We start from the raw sequence: 21752 nt of genomic DNA, 5'->3' as shown, positions 1-21752 counted from the left end.
ATGTTGGTTACTGAGGTTTTCGGCACCCTTTACATTTTGTGCCTGAGGTGAAGATCTTATTTCCACATATGGCATGCAACCCCCCACTCCCTTAACCCCTCACCCCTCACTTGTCATGAACCATGAGGCCCAGCAAGGGCTGGACTGGCGTGTTAGGACAGAGGGCCTGGTGCTCTGTGCACCATAATAGTCAGAGCTGCAGGTTCTCCAGGCTTTCTGCAGAAAGGGGTGGTGACAAAGCTCTCCTTGCTCAAACTTTAGGCAGGCTCCTCTGAGCCTTCTCCTTCGCTAGGCCCATTAACCTTGGCTTCTAAAGTCTTGAACAAACACTAACACAGCTTCTAAGAGCTCAAGGCCACATCCTTAGGATGACCTCAGATCCCCTTAAAGTGGCTGCCTGAAAAAAACTCAAGCCACCCAGAAGAATGTGTTGTCTGTTCCAGCAAATATCTGAAGATAGTGCCTGTAGCCCAGTCTCTGTGGGAGAGGAGGAGCCTAACTTTGATAAGGCCCAGTTAGCAAACACACTTGCTTTTCACATGGACCAATCCCCCTTCCTGTTTTCTGTAATTTTTCACTTCCCTAACTTTCCAGAACCCCCACTCTCCTCCTCTCCTTAGCCCCTCATGCTCCCTTTAAAACACCCGGTCACCTCTGTACAAGGTGAGCTCAGTTCACGTTGGACTCTTTTCCATATATATTATTGCAATTTATATATTATATATTTGTATATTATATATTCCCACTGTACTATTGCAATAGTATGTTACTGATTAAACTCTGACCTTACCACTTTAACTAGTGTCTAGCTTTGTTGATTATTGACAACTGACTTTCAAAGTGTATCACTTATGAGAAAAGACCCTGGGGTCAAGGGCAATTTTATTGCACAAACATGCACTGAGTTCTGGGTTTTCATCAATGCCTACAAATGCAAAGGCCTAAAGATGGGTCCTGTTTGCTGAGGCCCATAGTAAGGGGCTGGGGCCCCGATGTGCCGGGAGGGCCACCTGCTTGGAACACCTTCCTCTTTTGGGCCTCCATCCTGCATCATCTGCCTGAAAACTCCAGTGGTTCACCGAGGAAGCAGCCACCCTCAGAAGTGTTCGGGAATAAACCAGCCATCATCCTTGCCATCAGCTGGCTACCAGAGACCCCCTGAATGGCGTCACCTGCTTCTGCTCACCTACCACAAACCCAGCACTCCCATCTCACCACCTCCAGCAACCCAGGACCACATCCAAAGAAGATAAGACTCCAGCCCTGGGTCCTGCAGAGTCTCTGCCTCCATCTGCCCCCTCTGCCCCACCATAATGAATTCTGAGTACCCCCTTCCATCAGCCCTATCCCTCTCTGGGGATTTCCTGGTAGGGTGCCAAGGGGACCTGGGTTTAGGTCAGGCCCAGAAATGGCAACCACAGAGCTTCAGGGTCCTGCCCATCTTGCACAGGCTGGATTTATTCCCCAGGCTACAAAGGGTTAAGCTCACTGCCTTCAAATGCCTGCATCCCTGGGGGAAGAAAGATGAAGTGGTTAAAGGCGATCCTAAATAATAATAATAATAATAATAATAATAAATATATATATATATGTATATATATAAAATAGTTGTATATATATAACTATTTGCAAAGATGCTGCTCAAGCTCAGAAGCTAACCCCTTCCCAAAGGGGGGGCAGGCAGGACCCTGACCCACATAGTAATCTGTTTGGGTCACAAACCCCTTCCTGGGTTTCTCAGACCCATCCCAACCCCATACTTCTGTGGCCCAGTGAGAATGTAGTTATTTTAAATAAACCCCATCTTATTGATAGAGGGGGCCACCCCTTCCAGGATGACTCCAGGCAGGGTTCCCCATCCCTGAGGGCCCCGCTGGCCTCTCCTTTCCAGCCAGAGTTCGGTGTGAGCAATCTGCCAGGGAACTGTGGCTCCATCAGAAAGTTCTCTCCAGCAATTGACCTGTGGGGTGCTCTCCGCACCAGCCACTTTGTACTATGGTTTCTTATGTCCCTCAGATCCCTGCACACTGGAAACCCCTGAGGTGGCGGCCAGATTCACATATATGTTACCCGTTCCTGCTGTCTTAGAGCTGTGGTTCTCAGGTATGCAAGGGTCCTGGTGTAGCTCATTGATTGGGAAGTGGGCCTGCAGGTGATTTGCAACTAGTAATAAAGTGCTTAAGTGCAAGCCTGACTGGACTCATGCATGGAGCAGAGAGTCAAACTTATCCCTATATTAACGTCATGCTCTCTTTTGCATTCTGATAAGCTTTCTTGAGCAGAATGAACTCTGTGAGTTTCTGTATAATCTTCCAGCCTCGGGACTTATGCGTCCTGTCTCCTTTGTCACTTCACTCCATTTCTGGCTTTCAGGTCAGTTTCTCAGATATGCCAATCTCTGTCCAATGTCAAGGCCTTTACACTCTCAGCCCCTCCTGCCAGAAGCCCTCTATCCCCAGACCTCTGCATTGATCTCTCTCCTGCTTCAATGCTCAGCTTAAAAATTAACTCGGGCCAGATGAGTGGCGTGTTGGTTAGAAGTTGGCTTGGGACACCAGCTCTGAGCAACAGGGCCCCTGTTAGGATCCCATATGAGGGTCAGTGATGCTGCGCTCTCTACATCTAAGATGGTGAACAACAGCTCAACCTGGAGCTGGGCTGCTGTGAGTTGCCGGAGATGGCGTAGGCTGCAGCCCCTGCTGCAGTCCCTGCTGCAGCGGGTTGCTGGAACTACTATGAGTGGCTGGCAGCTGGCGTGAGCTCCCGTCCAATGGCTGGTGAGTGACTGCCTCTCCCGGGAAGAGTGCAATGATAATACCAACATGGGCCAGTGAAGCGACGTCCTCCACAATTAGACTGAAGAAAAAAGGACAGCAACTTGTCTGTTCTGCTTTCCCGATTCCCCAATGCTGTTCCCCTCTCCCAATCCCCCAATAAAACCTTTAAAAAAACAAAAAATTAACCTGATCCTGGTACTGACTGGGAGGGGACTTAAGAGAGCCTTAGGGAGTTGGGGGAGAGGGGGCTGGAAATATTCTGTTCTTGAGCTACATGGAGGGTACAAGGTGTGCACATATGTAAAAACTCATTGAGCTGTCCATTTAAGATTCATAGACTTCACTGTATGTAAGTAAACCTAAAAAGATGAAATCTAAAAAAAAAAAAATTCCACCTCTTCCCTGCCTCCTGTTATTCTTATTACTCTAGTCTAGACCATGGCATGTGAATTTCCATCCTGGCACGATAATTACAGTATTTGTTTGTTTATTGGTAAATTGTGCCTCTCACTAGAATGGGATCTCCATGAGGACAGAGCCTCTGATTGTCTCGTTCACTGTGGCAGCTTCCAGAGTGTAGCATAGCGCCTGACACACCGTAGGTACTAAAAAAGAAAATCAGTGTGTGGATAGATGGAAGGATGAATAAAAAAGCTTGGATTTAATGATGGGGGAAAAAGGGGCAGAGGAGGTCGGCCTGAGTCTAGAAGCTCCCAATAGCCAGCCGCCAGGCCCCCAGCAGACAGTTCGGGGGGGCTCGGTCTGTAAGCATAACCCCGGGAGCATGTTCCCTCCCTGGAGACCCAGCGCTGGCCTGTCTACACCTCGTTGGGGTCATCCTGGTCAGCATAGATGAGGAAGCCTGTGAAGAGGCTGTCAGTCCAGTAAGGGTCATAGAAAAGCCCATTCTGCTCTGAGTAGAAGATCTGCAGCCAGACCTCATCATCCTGCTTGAGGGCCAGGATTGTGGAGCCCGAGGCCACGTCGTGGTTGCCCGTGTTGGCGTCGAAGGTCCGGATGCGGTACTGGCCATTGTGCACCAGGCCAATGGCCAGGTGCTTGTTGGCCAGCGTGATGTCGTAGGTGAAGTAGTAGATCCCTGGCACGCTGCAGACGAACTTGCCGCTGGATGCATTGTAGTGTCCGCCCTCATTCATCAGGATCTTGTCAAACTTGATGGGCAGCCGCTCCCGTGGGTAGCTCTTGGTCACTGCCACTGAGAAGGCCGACCTGGCATGGCCACTGCTGCAGCTGCAGGGGCCCGGGAGGCCCGGCTCCCCCTTCTTGCCCTTGGGCCCCTTCTTGCCTGGTGTGCCGTGCTTCCCCGGGGTACCACTCACCCCCTTGGGGCCTCGAGGGCCAGCCCGCCCAATGGCCCCAGCTTTGCCCTTTGGTCCTGGCTTTCCCCGGTTACCTGTCCGGCCAGGTGGACCTGGAAGATAAAGCAGCTGTTGTTATGAGGGCCCCCCCCCCAGAAAACTAGGCAGAGGCTGTGGGTCTTGGGCTTTTCATCCTTGGAGCACAAGCCTTTGGATAACGGGAAGAACAGGGGCTTTGGAGTCACACAAAAATGAGTGCAAGTCCTGATGGGATAACCTGGGATACTTCTCCCAGTCTTATCGAGAAACTGGGAATGGTGATACTTACCTTCCAGAATCACTGTGGATCAGGGCAAAAATAACCTGTAACAATCCACACCCTCCCCTTTGCCTGCCTTCTAAGGAAGAGTTGTTTGTTTGCCAGACCAATCTTTCAATGGGCTGTGCTGGTAATGGGTTGAGAAGAGAACTGGAAGAAGACTCTTGGCCTCAAAACATTGATCTTAGTGAAATCCCTGCCTGGTGCCAAGATCCCTGCCCACATGTGAAGGGTGAATGTTCCGGTGCTTGCGATAGCAAACACTGAGAACAACTAAATGCCCATCCCAGGGGAAATGATTAAAAAATGATGGCCCATCCATGATGTGCGATTCTATGCAAGAGTTTTTAAAACTGAGGCAGATTTATGTGCACTGTATGAAAATGTCTCTGAAACATGCTGTTAAGAGGAGAGAGCAGGTGGCAGAACCCATTTTTGTTAAGAGGAAATGACAATGCTACCTATTTCTATCCCCATTTAATGCCTAGAAGAAAGAGTGCCTGGCCCATAGCAAACACTCACTAAATACACTCGGCATATCCTGTAGAACACTTCCTGTAGAACAGCACCTCTTGGTTTTTAATACCCACATTTCATAAAATGTGCATTTCTCTCAATACAACATTTTTGGCCAACGACTAGATAGGAAAGATTCATATTCATGTCCCCTAAACTCAATACAACATTTTAAACAAAATATAGTACAGGTGAAGCTCTGAGTTCCACCCAAACACAACTGTACAACTGATACAATTGGTAGACTGGCAAAATTGGCTGTAGATGTTTTGAAAAGCATGCTGTCAATCAAGGAGTGTGCTTCTGAAGCTTGCTGGTGCTGAAGGACATTCTAGCATCGCTGTACACAAGGCAGCTCTTTGTTAGTCATCATGTGAACTGGGTGATCAGAAAGTAACGTAAGCATTTTATATCCTAACAGGGTACTTTGCTCTTACGTGTATATGTGTAGGCATTTTACTGTATTTTAGAGTTTTGGGTTAACATGTAATGCATTTAAATTTTTCCTATTTTAAGTAATTGGGGAATTGATTCCCAGATAGCATTTTCTCACTTGACCACCTAATTTTCAGGAACAGTGCTTACACTGATTGCCTGGCAATGCCTGGTATTATTATACACGTATGCAAAGATGTAGAAAAAGGCCAGGAAGGGTACACATTTAACTAGTTATCAGTGGTTACCTGTGGAGGATGAGGGGAGGACAAGAAGGGGTAGGAATTAAGGACTCTTGCTTTATTTGTGTTGTTTGAGTATATTACAATGAGAACGCATTTGTGTATTCCTGATGCAATGAAAAATAAATAAAAGAAATGGGGGAAATAAAACTAAGAAAGGTCACAAAGCTATTCCTTGAAAAAGTGAAAATAAACAAAAGGTGGGAGAAGGGGTCGAGAGATGATGGGGAGTAAAGACAGAGACATTTTAGATTTTAGTTTTTGAGGAAGACAAATAAGGAAGCTTATTGGGGAGCTTCTACCATGTGGCATGTGATGTGTTTCCTTCTTGATAGCTGTTTTGAGAAGCTTCAGGAAAAGCTGACTTGACTTTGCAAGACCTTCCTTGAGATGGATTTGTATGTGTCTGTCAGGGGTGGGTGGCTGGATGTTGTCCTGGACTATGACTGGGCTCGAGGTGACGAGGCTTTATCTGGGTTATACATGTCAGGACTCTCCGTCTCTCAACTCTGCCTTCCTTGGTGTGTTGGCTGAATCCTCAGCAGAGACAATACATGGCACGTGAGGTGGCCCAAAGCAGCCCCAAGCCTACATCCTCATAACTCTTCATCAAGGGGTAAAAGTCCATAGCAGAGATAACCTCCATAGCAGAGATACCCTCCCCATCCTGAGATCCCTAAGGTGAATGTCAGGGGAAACTCTGCCAGGCCCTGCGTGGAGCACATGCCCAGACCTGAATTTACCACTGTGGTCAGGAAGCGGGGTCATGCATTGTCGGTATTAAAATGTCATACAAAAATAAAAGTTATGATGATTTCCCTACTGCTTAAAATGTACACGTTGGGGTACTGCTGACACTGGAAAGTATTTGGTTACTGGGGTGAGAGTTCAGAGATACAAGGAGTGTCAAGGAGCTGAGAGGGTCTGCTGAGAGTATGCAATCTATCTGCTGGCTGCCTGGCATCCCTTCCTTTGCAGAGCAGCCCTTCGTTGTTTCATGGGGTCCCAGTGAGGCTGTCAATCACAGTGACGAACTGCCCTCATCACCCGCCCACACACACCCAGGGGTGGGCACATGACCTAGTCCTGGCAAATGGTGGTACCTCACCTCCATGGTTATAAGGGATTGGTACAGGATGCACATTTGATCAAAGAGGATAAGTTATTCTGAGATTTGCTCTATGGATCAAGCCATGAGGGAGGAGGCTTGAGCCCACTAGTAGCTATTTCAGAACTTCCAGTGAGAACTTTGTGAGAGCAAAACCGACACACAGAGAGAAGCAGAGCCTTGACAACAATATTTGAGCTCCTGGACCCGGCCATTCCTGAAGCTTGACTCTTGAACTTCCCAGTTGCATGAGCCGATAAATTCCATTTGGGGCTATAAATTGGTTTCTGTCACTTGCAACCAACAGGGTTCTGGATAATATTTCAGGAAACTTGCCCAAAGTTACTCAGCAAATCAGTGATGCAGCTGGAGAAGGAACGTGAGATTTGACGCCCACTGTTCCTTTCAGAACATGTTAATTTGGTTTATAATGAGATGAGATGGGATTAATACTAGTTTTCATAGCTTCACTAGCCTCCTCTGTGCCAGATGCTGCCAACCCCAGGTAGAAACAGGAGGCGCAGGCACGGGGCCTCTTACCTTCCTCTCCGCTGTCTCCCCGGTCCCCGTCCTGGCCATCCTGGCCGTCTTTTCCAGGAAAGCCCATTCTTCCCACCATTCCTGAGGGCCCTGGGACTCCTGGGGGGCCGGGTGGGCCCTGGGGGCCAGGCAGGCTGCAGACAAGCTGAGGGGAGCCCTTCTGGGAGTCTCTACGGGCGAAGGCACCAAGAAGAGGGTCAGCCGCACAAGGGAGCGCACAGGCCAAGAGCACCCAGGGGATCATGGTGTTCACCTGTAGGATGCAAGAGAGTTATGAGCAGGTGAGTCCGGTCACTGAGCTGATGGGTCAGAAAGGCATCCAGGGGAGGGGGAGGCAGCTGGGAGAGACTCAGGTTATCTGTGGCTCCGGCTCTGTCCTAAATCACATTCAAGTGGCTGGGCAGTGTCATCACGTCTTGAGGACATATTTGGATGAGCTGAGTTGTGGGCCCAGACTATACTTTGGAGGGGCCTTTGGAGTGAGGCGGTCATCATCACGCCACCATCCTCTGGAGTGGCAGGACTTACAGCCCAGTGACAGCTGACTGGGGGGAGCTGTGGATGGAGAGAAACGATCCATGGTTTTATTCAAATACGTGGCGCAAGTGGACAGCTACAAGGGCGGAGCTAGTTCAAAGTGCAGGTGGATGATTTGCAACAAGGCTGCTTCTCCCAGGGGACTCGGGGTAGCACGTCAGCGGGGGAGGAGCAGTGAAGCTTCAGTTCTGAGTGATGGTGCCCTAAACCTGAGCAACACTGTGTGCCCTTTTTTTTTTTAAGTTAAAAGTATTAATTGAAATAATACACGCACATTGTTTACAAAGTCAAATGATACTATAAGGCTTATAACGAAAAACTCTGATCTCCTACCCATCCTTAACCTCAACCCCCTGCCCCAAACTCTTTTGGCTATTTTTCTGGGTATTTACTACTTAAAAGACAATATGCTTATATGCATTCTTTTGATTTATCAATTTGAGACATTACATTTTGAATCTTATCATGAATGATGGGGATTCAGCTCCCTTCCATCACTCACTAGGCCCCTATTTCCTCTCCTTAATGGAGTTCGAATGTAAAATTTGACTTTATCAAAATTCACTCTTTGAACTATTATAAAAGTATTGTTTACTGCTAAGCTAAGCACTGTGCTATATATACTTCCTTTTTTTGTACACACTTTTCTTACTGGAGGTTTTAATAACTTTATTCTTTCATTTGCTTAGTGCTCTATGTCACGTTTTTCTACAGATAATTTATCAGATAATTTATCAGTTCCATTTATTTTCCTGAGGGTGTAAGTCCTGGAACCCTCCATTCTCCTCCTCCAATCCTTAAACATGCCAAACACTTGTCACCCCAGGGTCTGCCTTTATAATCACCTTGATGATTCTCTTTGTCTTTCTCCTGCATTATATCTCCTATTTTATGAATCCTGTGTCTTTCTCTTTTTTTTAAAAAAAAATTACTATTTTACTCCCTCATTTTGGTGGCACATATCCTGCAATAGCTTCCTAGAAAAGAGGTACGGAAGTGAGTTTTTGGAGACTTTGCAAGTCTCAACATGTCTTAATTTGACATTGTGTCCCTGAGGCCGGCGGCAGCAGCAGCATTTCACACCAGACACCAGTGCTCCGTGACCAGAGTGATCCACTCCCAGGCCCTCACTGTGAAGACACAGATGCCAGGAATAAGTGGCTTGTCTAAAACCTCTCAACACATTGGCTCAGTCATTTTGCAATCAACAGCCTCTCTCCTAAGAATGAAACCACAAAGGGGAACATTGAGGCATGGCATCCTGCCACGGGGATGAGTCCTAAGTGGTAACTGACTTTGTGACTTTAGGCAAGTCCTTTTCCCTCTCTGGACCTCAGTTTCCCCATTTGCACAAGAAGAGGTAGCTTCCCACACTCGTGCGTGCATCAGACTCTCCTGGAGGGCTTGTTCAAGCCCAGGTTGCTGGGTCCCACCCGCCGAGTTTACAATGGACTTGGATTTGCATTATTACTAAGCATCCGAGTGCTGCTACTGGTGGCTGGTGGTCTAGAACCCACGTTGAAAGCTCCTTGACTAGATGGTTGCCAAGGTCCCCTCCTCTTTGATGCTGAGCCTTTCACACTCCAGTCTTTCCTCTTTCCAGATGTGAAGCTTTGCTGTCCTCCCTGTTCCCACACAGCCTTAGGCCACCAGGGCCCCCTGCCGCAGCTACCGTGCTGGTGGCAGGGCAGAAACACTGCTCAGGCAGTGGCCCTGGCAGCTCTCCTGGGCCCTCAACCTCCCTTCCCATCACACTGTGCTTTGCCCTGGGCTGGGAGCCTGTGCTGACCTGAGAGCCACCTCTGGAAACAGGCTGACTGCACCTTTTCTCCTGGTCCCTCCAGAATCGTTAACCCTAGGAACCTATGAAGAGGAGAAAAAAACCAGGCTTCTCCTGCCAGGGAGAAGGGGGTGGGGCACAGCACTGCAGTGACCTGGGATGCCGGGCCTGTTCCACTTTCAGCTCCAATGCTCACCAACAGTGTGACTTTGGACAAGTCACTCTCCTCTCCGAATCTCAGCAGGTTTCTCTAGGTAAGTGTCCTAGAGGTGGCCCTAGCCAGGCGGACATGATTCAGTACCAGATATTGCTCTAAATAATATCACATCATATAATAACTAAGTTATTTTCTTTCCAGTTTCTTCCATCCTGATTAAGTCCAGAACAAACAGTTCCAGTTTAGTGACAGTGTATCTTTAATGCCTCCCCACCCATTTCTAGTAACCCTTTTTAACAAGGAGCATTGTCTGTAACAGTGCACATCCATTCTTAAGGAACCTTGGTCAAGCCCCCACAAATATGCACGCAGACCTTGGAAACACGGCGGCAAGGCAAAGCCTCTGCTGAGACATAAGGAAGGCCTGTGGAACCACGTGAAGAAAGAGACTTGCACAGGGGTGCAGGTTAATTCCAGGTATCTAGTCCTTGGGAGATGGTGCCATGAAAGACAATGGGTGAGCATTAGTGGGCATTCAAATGGAAATTTCTGCCTGGGCACCGGGACACATGAGCTGCTACATACCAAATTGAGGAGGCAGGCCAAAGTGAAGAATTGACAAAGGAACAGTTTGAGAGTTCCTTGTATGACTCCTGGCACTCTTGTCAGATCAAGGATTTAAAAAATGTGATCGCTGTCGCTGGGCGGGGAAGGAAGAGTGAACATGCAACTGAGGCGTGTGTGACGAAGAGAGAAGGTGAGCGACTGGCTGCCTAGGTGGAAGGGGACAAGGGAGCTCACTGCTGCTGCGTGGGAAGGGGACCGTGTGCCTTCTGGCCCTGCTTGGTAGACGGGAAGCACCAGACATTCTGCAGTGGGAGCTGGCCTGGGCCAGAGGGGTCCTGACAGAAAGTGAGCAATGATAACCATGAGCGGTTGACACCTCAAAACCAGAAGCCCAAGGCGAGGCTTGGACTTGGCAGCGATAAGAAAATGTGCATGGCTGGCCCCAGGGCTGTTCAGTGATAAGGCCCAATATGGGAACCCCCATATTGGAGGAGCCAGCAAAAGGCCCCTATGAAAGGGAAAGCTTCAATAGTAGCGAGGCCCAAAAGAGGAAGGGCAGTTTAATCCCTGCCCCAGAGATGAAACATGGAAGAACCCTCCTGCTGTCCGTCCCCCTACCTGTCCTTTCTCTCCTTCCTTCAACCTGGAAAGAGGTGAGTTGAAAAAGGGAGCAGATGGCCCTGCCAGCTCTGCACCTTCACTGGGGGACAGAAGTAAGTCTCACCTTTAAATGAAGATCAAGGAAGACAGATTACCTGCGAGTGGATTACCAGGGGGAGGGGAGAGCTCCCCCACTGGCTAAATTACGAAGGGGCAGAGGGAGGCAAAAATAAAGTGGCAGTCTCTGGTGTCACATGTGCTCACCATGGAAATGTTACACACACGATGTACTTTTGGAAAATGGTGCCTTAGACACTCCCTAGGCCCTGGGAGTAGAGATCTCCCTTGCCTACTTGACGAGACCCTTGGAAAACTGGTTGGTGTGACTTGTGAGCTGCGACACATCTGGGCCCCCAGAAGAGAAACTGTATTCCTAAAGCAGGTTTAAAATTGGAAAGTGACAATCTGCGAACATTGTGGATGTAGAGAGGGAAGAAGGGAGCAGGAGAGAGGGGACCGCCCCTTTCAGCTTACCACTCGCCTCCCTTGACCTGCTCTGTCAGCCACACATGCTTGGCAAGAGGGAGGGTTGGCTCTCCAGCCCATGTCTGCCCCACAGCAACCTCTTTGGACCATAGGGATCGTGCTCAGCGACAGCTGGCCCAGGGCAGGCCCCAGTGGCAGGGCGGAGGAGCCGGATTCTGGGACACACAGCGAGGGATTTCTCAGGGCTGGAGCCGGGAAGTTCCCGCAGCCCGAGCCAGGAACTATTTTGGAAATAAAGGCGGGGAGCCTAGATTCTAGTTCCAAACCTAGAGGGAGGGAGAGGACAGTCCTTGCCCCCAAGCCACCTCCAAGGAAAACAAGGCTCCAAATAGCCCTGCTCCCAGCCTGTGCCCCCACCCTCCCAGATTGGGTCCCCAGCCTAATTTCCACATCAAGGTGATGAGAAAACCTAGGGGTGGGGTGCCAAGGCACCAAGGAGCCCAGAGAGGTTAACTCCTCCAGGGTCTTTTAAATAAATTCGGAATCATAAACTTGGGGAGGGCCCCCAGGAATGTTCTAATCCAACCCCTTCAATTACGGACAGGAGGGACCCTGAGGCAACGCAAACTGACTTTATCAGACCCCTTCCATGTCCCAGGCACTGTGTGGTGCTCTTTACCTGAATTCTTTTATTTGAAGTTTACAATAAACTCTGGGAAGGCGGTAAACTTCATTGTTCTATGTTTCAGAGGAAGGAACAGAAGCTCTAAGAAGTCAAATGATTGACCGAAAAGACACACAGTGGAAGCAGTGCGGACGGCGTCCGAACCCATGTCTGAGGGGCTCTGCAGACCGCACTTAATCCACTGCACCTGGCTCCCATCCCTGCTATTTTTCCCTCTTTTATGGAAGAGGAAACTGAAGTTCAGAGAAGCTAATTCGCTCCTGTTTACACAACTAGTTCATGGCAGAAGTTATATTTGAACTTGTGTTTGGCAGACCCTAAAGCCCAAATGCTTTCCATTATGTCAGCGTGTCTTTAATTCTTTTCCTCCTAAATATCCCGAATTACATAGGAGACCTGGAAGTATGTGGCAAAACTACACAGAGCAAGAGATTTCTTTGATATTCTGTATTGTCATCACACACACACACACACACACACACACACACACACACACACTACATGACTTTGAAAATGTAAAAGTGATGCTTTTTCTCCCTCAGGGTACTTGAGTAAACCGATGCTTGAAAAAAACCTCCTGTTCTTTGAGAGGCCTGAGCTTAGCTTAGCCAAGATGATAGGGGACCCTGGGGGGCAGCCTCCTGGGCCCTGACTCCTCTCCTCAGGCTCCTTTGGAGTGTTAATGGTGTGTTCCCAGGGGCTCAACCAGAAGACCAGGGTGCACAGAGCACACCCCCAGCACCAGCAGCTCCTTCCTTGCTTGGATCCAGCAAGAGCCTCCTGCCTGATGTCTTACTCCCCTGCCCGCCACGTCCGACCTGCACTCTCCACGTTGTAGGCAGAGGGATCCTTGAAAAACATAACTCGGCCACATCACTTCCTGCAGCTGCTGGCTGCAAATAGCAGATATCAGACCCCCTGACATGGTCCCTAAGGCCCTAAATGACCGGGTCCCCTGCCGCCACCCCCGCCCAAGCTCCTCTTGCCCAGCCCCACCCCCTTCTCCTTCAGGTCAAGTTCCTTTTTGCCGGAAACCCAGGGGCTCCACCCTCTTGGCGCGCTGGCTCTTTGTCCGTGTGTTTCAGCTTAAATGTCACTCCTTCCAAGGCCTTCCCTGACATACCCTCTCTTTGGACCCCAGCATCTTGTTTGTGTCTTTCCAGCCCTTGCAAGCTCACCTGTATTCACTGCCTTTTCCTGCTCACCTGCTTCCTTGGGCCTGTTGCCTCTCCCATGTGTCTCCCGCTAAAATGGAAGCCCCGTGGGAGCAGGGCCCACAGCTGGCCTGCTCTATCCCCAGGGCTTCCGACTTCCTTGAACACAGTGGGTGTTCAAGAAACAGTTGCTTCATTAATGATTGCTTGAGACCCAGGGTCTGTCCTCAAGAAAATCCACAGCAAAGGTAAAACAAGGCAGCGACCTAAATCCAAAAGGGCACACTGATGCTCTTGAATTTAAATAAGTTTTCTCCCTTTTTTTCCCCCTAACGCAAACCAGATTTAACTCCTTGTTTTTTACCTCCTAGAGCACAGGGCCCCCCACCCCGACTCGGCGGTGGGGGCGGTTTGCAGAAGATGTTACATATAGCGGGTGCTCCATAAATATCTCTTCAACTGATCAGACAAAGTATTGGTCCTTCCTCACCTTTTAAAAAACCTTAGTTCCTTTCTGATGTGAGTTGAAATGGGAAGCCTGCACGATAGTCTTCCTGCTGAAGGGAAAAAATGTTAGTTGGTGAAACCCCCAAAATAGACTCCTGAGGTGCCAAACTTGGATGAAGTTCTGTAGTCTGGTTTTAATTTGCCCAATCTCTGGGCCTCATTTCTCGGTTAAGCAGCTAATGATTCAAAACTACGCGTGTTCTAGGAAAACGCTTGGAGCTGAAGGGCCCCATCGGAAGTCCTCTGTCAAGAAAGTCTCCCTCCTCCTCCCTCCGCCCCTGAGGACATGGTCCCCCACCCCTGTTCCTTCCCAAGGGCCTTCCACCCAGACTGTGATGCGAGAGGGGCCAGAGGTGGGACATGGGTCTCTCGCTGACTCTACCTGAACATGGTCTGTCAGTAGAAACTCTGGAGACACTTGTCTGTGCCTCCAAGGCTGGCAAGCCTGAACAATTTCTCCTTGGAGATTAGAAGATGTGAGTTATGTTCACATAAATTTGACCTGTTGGTTACCTGGCTGTGATACCCTGAGAGGTAGGGGTGTTGTTTAACTCAGTGATTAAAAAACATGTGAAACCCAGCCACTCAACTATCCAACGGAAATAATAGTATACCTACTTCATGGAGTTTGTGTAGGAATAAGGAGATAATGCTTTCAAAGCTTCTAGCCCAGTGTGTGACACAGTAAATGCTCAGCAATTGGACAGAACTCTGCCTAAAATGCCCCCCAATGCTAATCACCTCCCTCCAAAGCCCTCAGGTAGCTGCCTGCTTCATCCTTCCAGTCTCAGGTCTAATATCCTCTCCTCAAAGAGGCCCGCACCATGACAGAATATAAAATGGCCCACTCACCCCTGCTTATTTGCTCAGACCTTCTTGGTCCTCCTTTCAAAGCACTAGGCCCAAGTTGTGGTTATATATTTATTTGTTTCTTGACTCATTAACTGTGTCCTTCCCCTGGAGTGGAAGGTCCTTCAGAAAAGCAGAGGCCCCATTGGTCTTGCTCCCTGGTATGTCACCAGAGCCTAGCACAGTGCCTGCCTTGCATGCAGGAAGTGCTCAACTCATAGCTGTTCCAGCCTTAAATGAAATGGTCACTCATAATAAAAGAGTAACAGGAGTAAAAGGATTTCAGCAAATGTGTGGATGACAAAGCCACATGTGGCTACCGAGGGAAAGCCAGTGAGATGACTGGACTTGGATGCAGAAGACGTGGGTCCCTGTTGTATTTCTGTAATTTACTGGTCATGTGGCTGTAGAAAAGTCATTTCCTCTTATCTGGACTTCAGTTTCCTTACTCCTCACTTATACAATGGAAATAAATAGCGCTCACCCCACCTGCCTAACAGGCTGTTCTGTGAATCAAACAAGATAATGGAGGTTGAAAGCAAAACGTGTTGCAAAAGTTAGAGCTTTGTTTAAAATCGTAAACTGCCGCCAAGGGCAGTGGAACTAAGAGCATGCAGTCCTGACCTCATACCAGGCACCCCTGGAACATTTCACGGGAGGCCTAGTTCTGGATGGGGGAGTCACCCAAATCTGACCCAAATGGGCAGATCTCTTGGTGTTTGGAGTTAAAAGGGAAGGGTTGGTGTTTGGAATGGGGCAGGGCTTGCTTGGAGACGAACCTCGCTAAAAATTGGCTTTGATGGGAGTGCAAATTCTAAAACACTCCACGCCCTCCCTGAATTCCAGGAAGCAAATTGGGAACAGCTTCTCTGAAGAGCTAAAAGAGACCAACTGCGGGAGACAGGGGCTGGCTGCAGCGACTCACACAGGGCTCGCCCAATCGGTCCCCTCTCCTGGGATCTCCAGATTGATGCCCGTCTGGAAACACTCCGGCATCCAGTCTACATACAGAGCATTAGAGCATGCGGCCCATCTGCCAACAGGCTCCAGGAAATATCTGATCCGCTGTTTTCTCTCTTCCACCCCTGTTTCTGGCTCAGTCTAGAAAGAGACCCAAGGCCAAACCATGAGCTAATGAGGCCTCAGGCGCCAGGACCTTGCGGGGCTTGTCTCAGCGGCACTGCTGAAAGCACGCCAGAAGTCAGCCTGGTGGCCACTGTATTAACAGCCCGGATCCTTAGAAGCCAGCAAACATGGCATCTGGGCCCTGGGCTGCTTCACGTTGGACCTCAGCTGTGAGGGCCAGAGTTAGGCTTTGGGGTGGCTGAGGCCAATGCCATCAAGCTTCGGACCTCCCCAGCACTGCAGCGAGGGAGAAGGGTGCCGCTGAGGTGGGGGAAGCGATGAGCCCCAAAGGTGTTCAGAGCCCCCTATCCAGCTTCTCCTGAGAGCCAGCCTCCAAGTGGCAGATCAGTGGGCTGCGGAGCACGTTTGAACAGCGCTATCCAACCGGCATATGATGTGAGGCCACATGCGTCATTTTAAATGGCCTTATGGCCATGTGAAAAAGATTAGAAAGAAAATCAGGTGAAATTAATAATGTATATTGTTTAGTCTACTATGTCTCAAACAGCATCATTACAACATGTACTCAATGTAAAAATTATTAACGAGGCACTTTACATTCTTTAATTAGTACTAAGTCTTTGCGGCCCAGTGCATATTTAACCCTTGAAGCGCATCTTACTTTAGGCTGGACACATTTCAAGGGCTCGTTTCACGTGGCGGTTACTGTACGAGCTCTCAGCATAGCCGGGTGAGTTGAAATTCCATGAACTATTGGTGGGACCTTTTATAAATTACTTACCCTCTCTCCCTCAGCCTTGTCCTTTACGAAATGGGGATGATAGTAACAGTACCTATCTTAGAAGGTTGTTATGACAATATATACTGTCCCTGAAATAAGGTGTGGCATACGGTAAGTGGTATAAAAGCATTCCCTATTATTATTTCATTATTTCTTGTCCTTCTTAAAATCAAGCAAGAGAATGGATGTTGGTAGTAAAACATGATGCAAAAATGTAGGCCTTGTTTAAAATTGTGATTGTCACCAACTGCAGTTGAGCGAATGAAAAAGTCCTCACCTCCCTCCATGTGTCCTGTGGCATTTCAGGTAGAGGCCCCTGCATTCTTCTAATCAAGTCTCCATTTTCATGTAAGCTAGTTTGCGCTGTGTCTCTTCAGTTGCTACCAAACGAGAATCCTAAAGAGGCTCGGCCTTTGCTCCTGTTCTGTGCTGAGGGCAGCGGGGGGCTGCCTCGGCCCTACATCTGTGAGCCCCCTGGGGTGTTCATGCTCCATGATACAAAGACACATGAGTCGATGGGACAGTGCTTAGCTCTGCAAGTGACAGCATGTGTGCCGGTGCTCGGCATCACGGCTTGATGAGGATGCCCAATAAATGGCGTTGCTTATTCTTATTGCCTTTGGGGCCAGACACTGGGGATCTGGAATGAAAAGGTGTGGTTGCCACTCTTACAGGGCACATGGTCTGGTTACCCTGAGGATCCAGCCTGGCATACCTGTGTGACCAGGGCAGAAAGCACACCTTGCTCCTCCTTTCTCTTTGTAACAGGCTCTCTCTCAAAGAGCAGCCAGGACCACGCTGAAGGCAGGGAGAGGAAATTTGGGGGTTAGATGATCCCTTGGAATGGTATAGAAGGGACCATGCTTGAAGATCCAGGACCTGAGGGAGAGGGACAAAGTCTGAACTCTGAAGGGCTGGAGAGGAAAGGCTAGGTTTTCCTTGACTTCCCTGGGCTTGCTGGTCTTCATGGAGTCACTTCCAGTCAGACCCTGACAGACATTCGGGGTTAAAGATCTGACACAAGACTGGCCTTTCAGAAGCACAGAGCTGGTCTGGTGGCTAAGAAATGGTTAAGAATCAGTTTCTAGCTGTTTGGCTTCTGTCAAGTTATTGAAACTCTCTTAGCCTCAGTTTCCTTGTCTGTAAAATGGGAAAAACAGTATTTTAATCGTTTGAATTTGAAATAGCATGATCCAAAAATATTTAGGGTTTCACTTTATGTGTGAAAATTTGTCAAGAACCTTGCAAGGCAGCATGAATTACAACTTGTAAACTGTGTTTATGCTATAGCCACATGAGACAAGCTGTATTCTAATAGATAAACAGAAATACTGCCATCCTTAGCAGGTGAGTTTTGACTTATACCAGCTTGAATTATTTGAGGACTTTAGGAATGTCACCCTGAGTAATTTCATTGCCTGTACCTCCCTTTTAAAGTAACTATGAATATTAAATAAGATAATGCAGTAACCAGCCCATAGGAAGCACTCAGCAACAGTAGTAATGTTATCCTGATATAACAATAATACAGTAATACCTTGGTTTGCAAGCATAATTTGTTCTGGAAACCAACTACTCATATTGCAAGGCATTGCTTGTTTACCACGTCAAAATGTATTAGAGGGCCGGCCGAGTGGTGCATTGGTTAGGAGTTGGCTTGGGACGCCAGCTCTGAGCAGCAGGGCCCCGGTTTGGATCCCATATGGGGGCCAGTGACGCTGCCCTCTACAGCTAAGATGGTGAACAACAGCTCGACCTGGAGCTGGGCTGCTGTGAGTTGCCAGCGACGGCATAGGCTGCAGTGGGGCTGGCCGGCAGCCAGCGTGAGCTGCCGTGAGCCACCGTGAGCTGCCATCCAATGGCCGGCGAGCGACTGCCTCACCTGGGAAGAGCACAATGATAATACCAACATGGGCCAGTGAAGCGACGTCCTCCACAACTAGACTAAAGAACAAAAGGACAGCAACTTGTCTGTTCCCCTTCCCCGATACCCCAAGAAAATCTTAAAAAAAAAAAAAGTATCAGAAATGTTTGCTCATCTTGCGGAACACTCTCAAACCAAGTTACTTGCAATCCAAGGTTTTACTGTGTGTGAAAACAAGGAGAGAGATGACAAGAGAAGTTAAAAGATATTATCATCCCCAGGAGAGAAAACAGAGCTCAGAAAAGTGAAGTCATTTTTTCCCAGGTCAAAGCTGGGATGGAACCCAGGCCTGTTAACTCAGGGGCCAGGGCTTATGTCCATAAAGCCTTAACAGGGCAGCTCTGTGTGTGTGTGCGCGTGCGTGTGTGTGTGTGCGCGCGCGCGTGTGAGAGCGTGTGTGTGTGTGTGTGTGTGTGCGCGTGAGAAGAAATAAGTCATTTACAGAAATGCACAAACCCCAGGGAGGATTATTTCCTTGAAAAAAGGTTCGGTATCGAATTCCTTTCAGAAGTAAACCTGGACTAGAACTTGAGTAGAGCTCCAGTTTGTGCAGGAGTTCATCTCACAGAGGTGGAGCCAGGCTGGAGGCCTTGGCCCTGGAGGAAGGAGTGTGTCTGTAGGGACTCTGTTACCCAATGAAGAATCTGGGAGTAGGAAGCAGCAGAGCCGGGGACAGTGGGAAAGAAGGTCCTGTTGTCCCCTCCACTCAGCTGATGACGATGAGAGAAGGAATAGCACGCTAGGGCAGAATGGAGGCATTTGCAGAGACAGAAGTCACTTCTGGGGGATTTTTCTGAATATTTGATGGAGGCAGAGTAGCTTTAATGATGACCCCAGGCTTGTGAGAGAAATCTTGATTCATTGGTACAAGGACATACTGTGACACCATTATAAGAACAAAGTAGATCTGTATATGCAGAGATGGAAAGATGGCCAAGATACACAAAGTGAAAAAACCAAGTTGTAGTATAGAATGTAAAGAATGATTCTCTTTGAGTTAAAAAAAGATAGTCACACAAATATATACGGAATTTCTGGAAGGACACAGCATCTTGTTGAAGACATTATCTTTCAGAATTAGGGAAGGGTGTGTGGGCATTTGCTTTTCACTTTCTATCTTTCTGATGTTTAAGGATTCGAAGACAGGCAAGGTTGGTGTCCCTGCTAAGGGGTGGGGACGAGTCAGGCATTTGGGAAGAAATGGGCTCTGTGGTGCACTTGATGTGTTATCGATAGAATGAGGGGCAGCAGTGAGGCTCTGAAAGTGTGGAGGGTCTGACAAGTTGGCAGTTGAAAGTGGGCATCATGGCTATGATGGCCAGATAACAGGGTAAGTCAGAGGAGAACTGCGTGTGGGGGGGGGAGAAATGGAGATGGGAGAGGACAGCCTTCAAACAATGCTCACCGAGCATCACCCTTGGGACATTGTTGTTGCTACAGCTGCTGGCGCAGTATGGCAGGGACACAGGGTCGCTGGGAGATGGCCAGTCTAGGGGGTGACTCTTGAAGGGTTCTAGGCAGGAGAGTTTCGCGGTAAAAGAACAGAGATGGATGGGTTCCAGTGAGGTTGTGCAAAGGAATCATGATGTTAGGGGGCAGACTTGGGCTGGGAGGCTACTGGGGGCCACAGCGACGTTCAGCTGAGAGATTCAGTCCCAGAATGGGGCAGTGGCAGTGTGGATGGAGAAACACGAACAAAATAAAGAAGACAAAGCTTGCAGACAAGTAGTTTGGAGGAGTAGGGAGAGTGAAGTGAGTTCTGAAGAACTGGGTGCAAATCTCAGCTTGCCGTTCCGTACCTTTTGAGCTCCGTTTGCCCATCTGTATAATGTATTTAAACAAATATTGTGAAGCGCAATTGAGATAATGCACTCGATAAATGTTAACTATCATTGTTAGCTCAGGTATTGGACTCAGACTTAACCAGCGTTCAAGTCCCTTTACTACCAGTTACTAGCTGTGCAGCCCTGAGCAAGTCATTAACATCTCTGATCCTGGTTCCTCTTTTGCAGATGGGGGATAACCTGTTGTCATGGAAATGAAACAGCACACGCAGAGGGCTGACAGGGCTTGGCACAAAATAGGTGCTCAATAAATGGCAGAGCTATTAGTATCAACAGGTAAACCACTGAGCACAGAGCCTGGCAGGCGCTCGATAAATGTTAATTCATGTTATAATTCACAAGGCAGAGATGGAGAGCTGGGAATCTGCGGGCTGCCCGGCTTGCAAAGAGAAAGCGCCCGCAATCGTTGCCCCCCCCCCCCGCCACCGCGTCCCAGCACCGCGTATCCTCCCCTCCACGCCCGCACTTTTCGCGGACAGCGCGCGGTCACTCACCCTCGCTGCCGCCGGCCACCTCCAGGAGCGTCCGGAGCGACTAAGCGGTCGGCTGTTCTCCGCGTCCCCGCCTCCCGCGGCCACAGCAGCCCGCTCGGCGCCTGCCCCAGGCATACTTTTTCCATCCCGTCACTAGCGAGAGCGCCTTCCTCCCGGTCACGTGGGCAGGCCTGCAGCACAGCGCTCTCCGCTCGGAGTCGGTTTGGAAAAAACTTCCAGCACAGGTGACCCCTTGGGCGTGCCAATGCATCTCTGCGTGTGTAGAACCTGTCGTTGTATTTGGAGGTTTACGTGCACGAGAGTGATTGTTACCCAGGAGTTTGCAAAGATGTGGGCACGTCTGCATGTGTCTGAGGAGCCATCTGTGTTGCTTGCGTGTGAGCATTCATCCTACTGTGGATCTGCGGATGCGTGTGGGCATGACAGCTTACAACAGAGTCCATTTCCTTGTGTACTGGATGTGCATGCACGTGAGCATGATTAAGAATCGTCTGTACGTGTTTAGTTGTGTGTGTGTGTGTGTGTGCGTGTGCGTGTCTGTGTGTGTGTCTGCAAACATGCATCAGGGCTTGTGGATGCACATTCACATGCACAGGCCCAAGACTGCAGGTTGGTGTGCAACCGAAGTGTACTCCCGTTGCTGGGTGTACACAATAGTGGCTGGCTATCTGTGTGTTGAGTGTATGTTTAATGTGTGTACAAATATGCATAACCACATATCAGTGTGTATGTGCATGATGTCTATGTGACACCTGTTTGTGCAGGGGCTCATTCTTATATGTATGCATATCTTATATGTGTGCTTATATGTACGCATGTCTTGGTGTCATTTTCATCTAAGTGTGAGTGTGCACACATGTAACAGTGTGGATAGGTGCCCTGAGTGCAGCGTTCACCTCCCTCCTCCCCAGGAGTTGAGGCTTTGCTGGCCTTATTCTCTGGCCCAGCTCTGCTTGAGATTCCCAGATCCCAAAGCAGAGTGATCCTGTTTAGGTAGTAAGCGTTCAGTAGGGTTAAGAAAGGTCATCAGAGGCCTGGCTTTTGC

The 21752-nt window shown here is 48.9% G+C and overlaps 1 protein-coding gene across 3 annotated transcripts; it reads right to left on the bottom strand.

The window, feature by feature from the left end:
* Nucleotides 1-3247: 3247 nt before the first annotated feature.
* On the bottom strand, nucleotides 3248-21458 carry C1QTNF2 (C1q and TNF related 2). 3 transcript variants are annotated; one of them, XM_019664080.1, is made up of 4 exons: nucleotides 20708-20728; nucleotides 13713-13776; nucleotides 7257-7509; nucleotides 3248-4209 (listed from the first exon to the last, which is right to left on the bottom strand). In XM_019664080.1, the coding sequence occupies exons 3-4, from the start codon at nucleotides 7498-7500 to the stop codon at nucleotides 3596-3598; spliced, it is 858 nt and encodes a 285-aa protein (XP_019519625.1). In that variant the 5' UTR covers nucleotides 7501-7509; nucleotides 13713-13776; nucleotides 20708-20728; the 3' UTR covers nucleotides 3248-3595. The 3 variants fall into 3 exon arrangements, with proteins under 3 accessions (XP_019519625.1, XP_019519624.1, XP_019519623.1); XM_019664079.1 differs by having other exon boundaries at nucleotides 13713-13779; nucleotides 20708-20718; XM_019664078.1 differs by lacking the exon at nucleotides 13713-13776 and having other exon boundaries at nucleotides 20708-21458.
* Between the last annotated feature and the right edge of the window lie 294 nt (nucleotides 21459-21752).

This window comes from Hipposideros armiger, unplaced genomic scaffold (genome assembly GCF_001890085.2).
Source record: "Hipposideros armiger isolate ML-2016 unplaced genomic scaffold, ASM189008v1 scaffold_416, whole genome shotgun sequence".
Lineage (NCBI taxonomy): Eukaryota > Metazoa > Chordata > Mammalia > Chiroptera > Hipposideridae > Hipposideros > Hipposideros armiger.
This window is presented reverse-complemented; position numbering and strand designations above follow the sequence as displayed.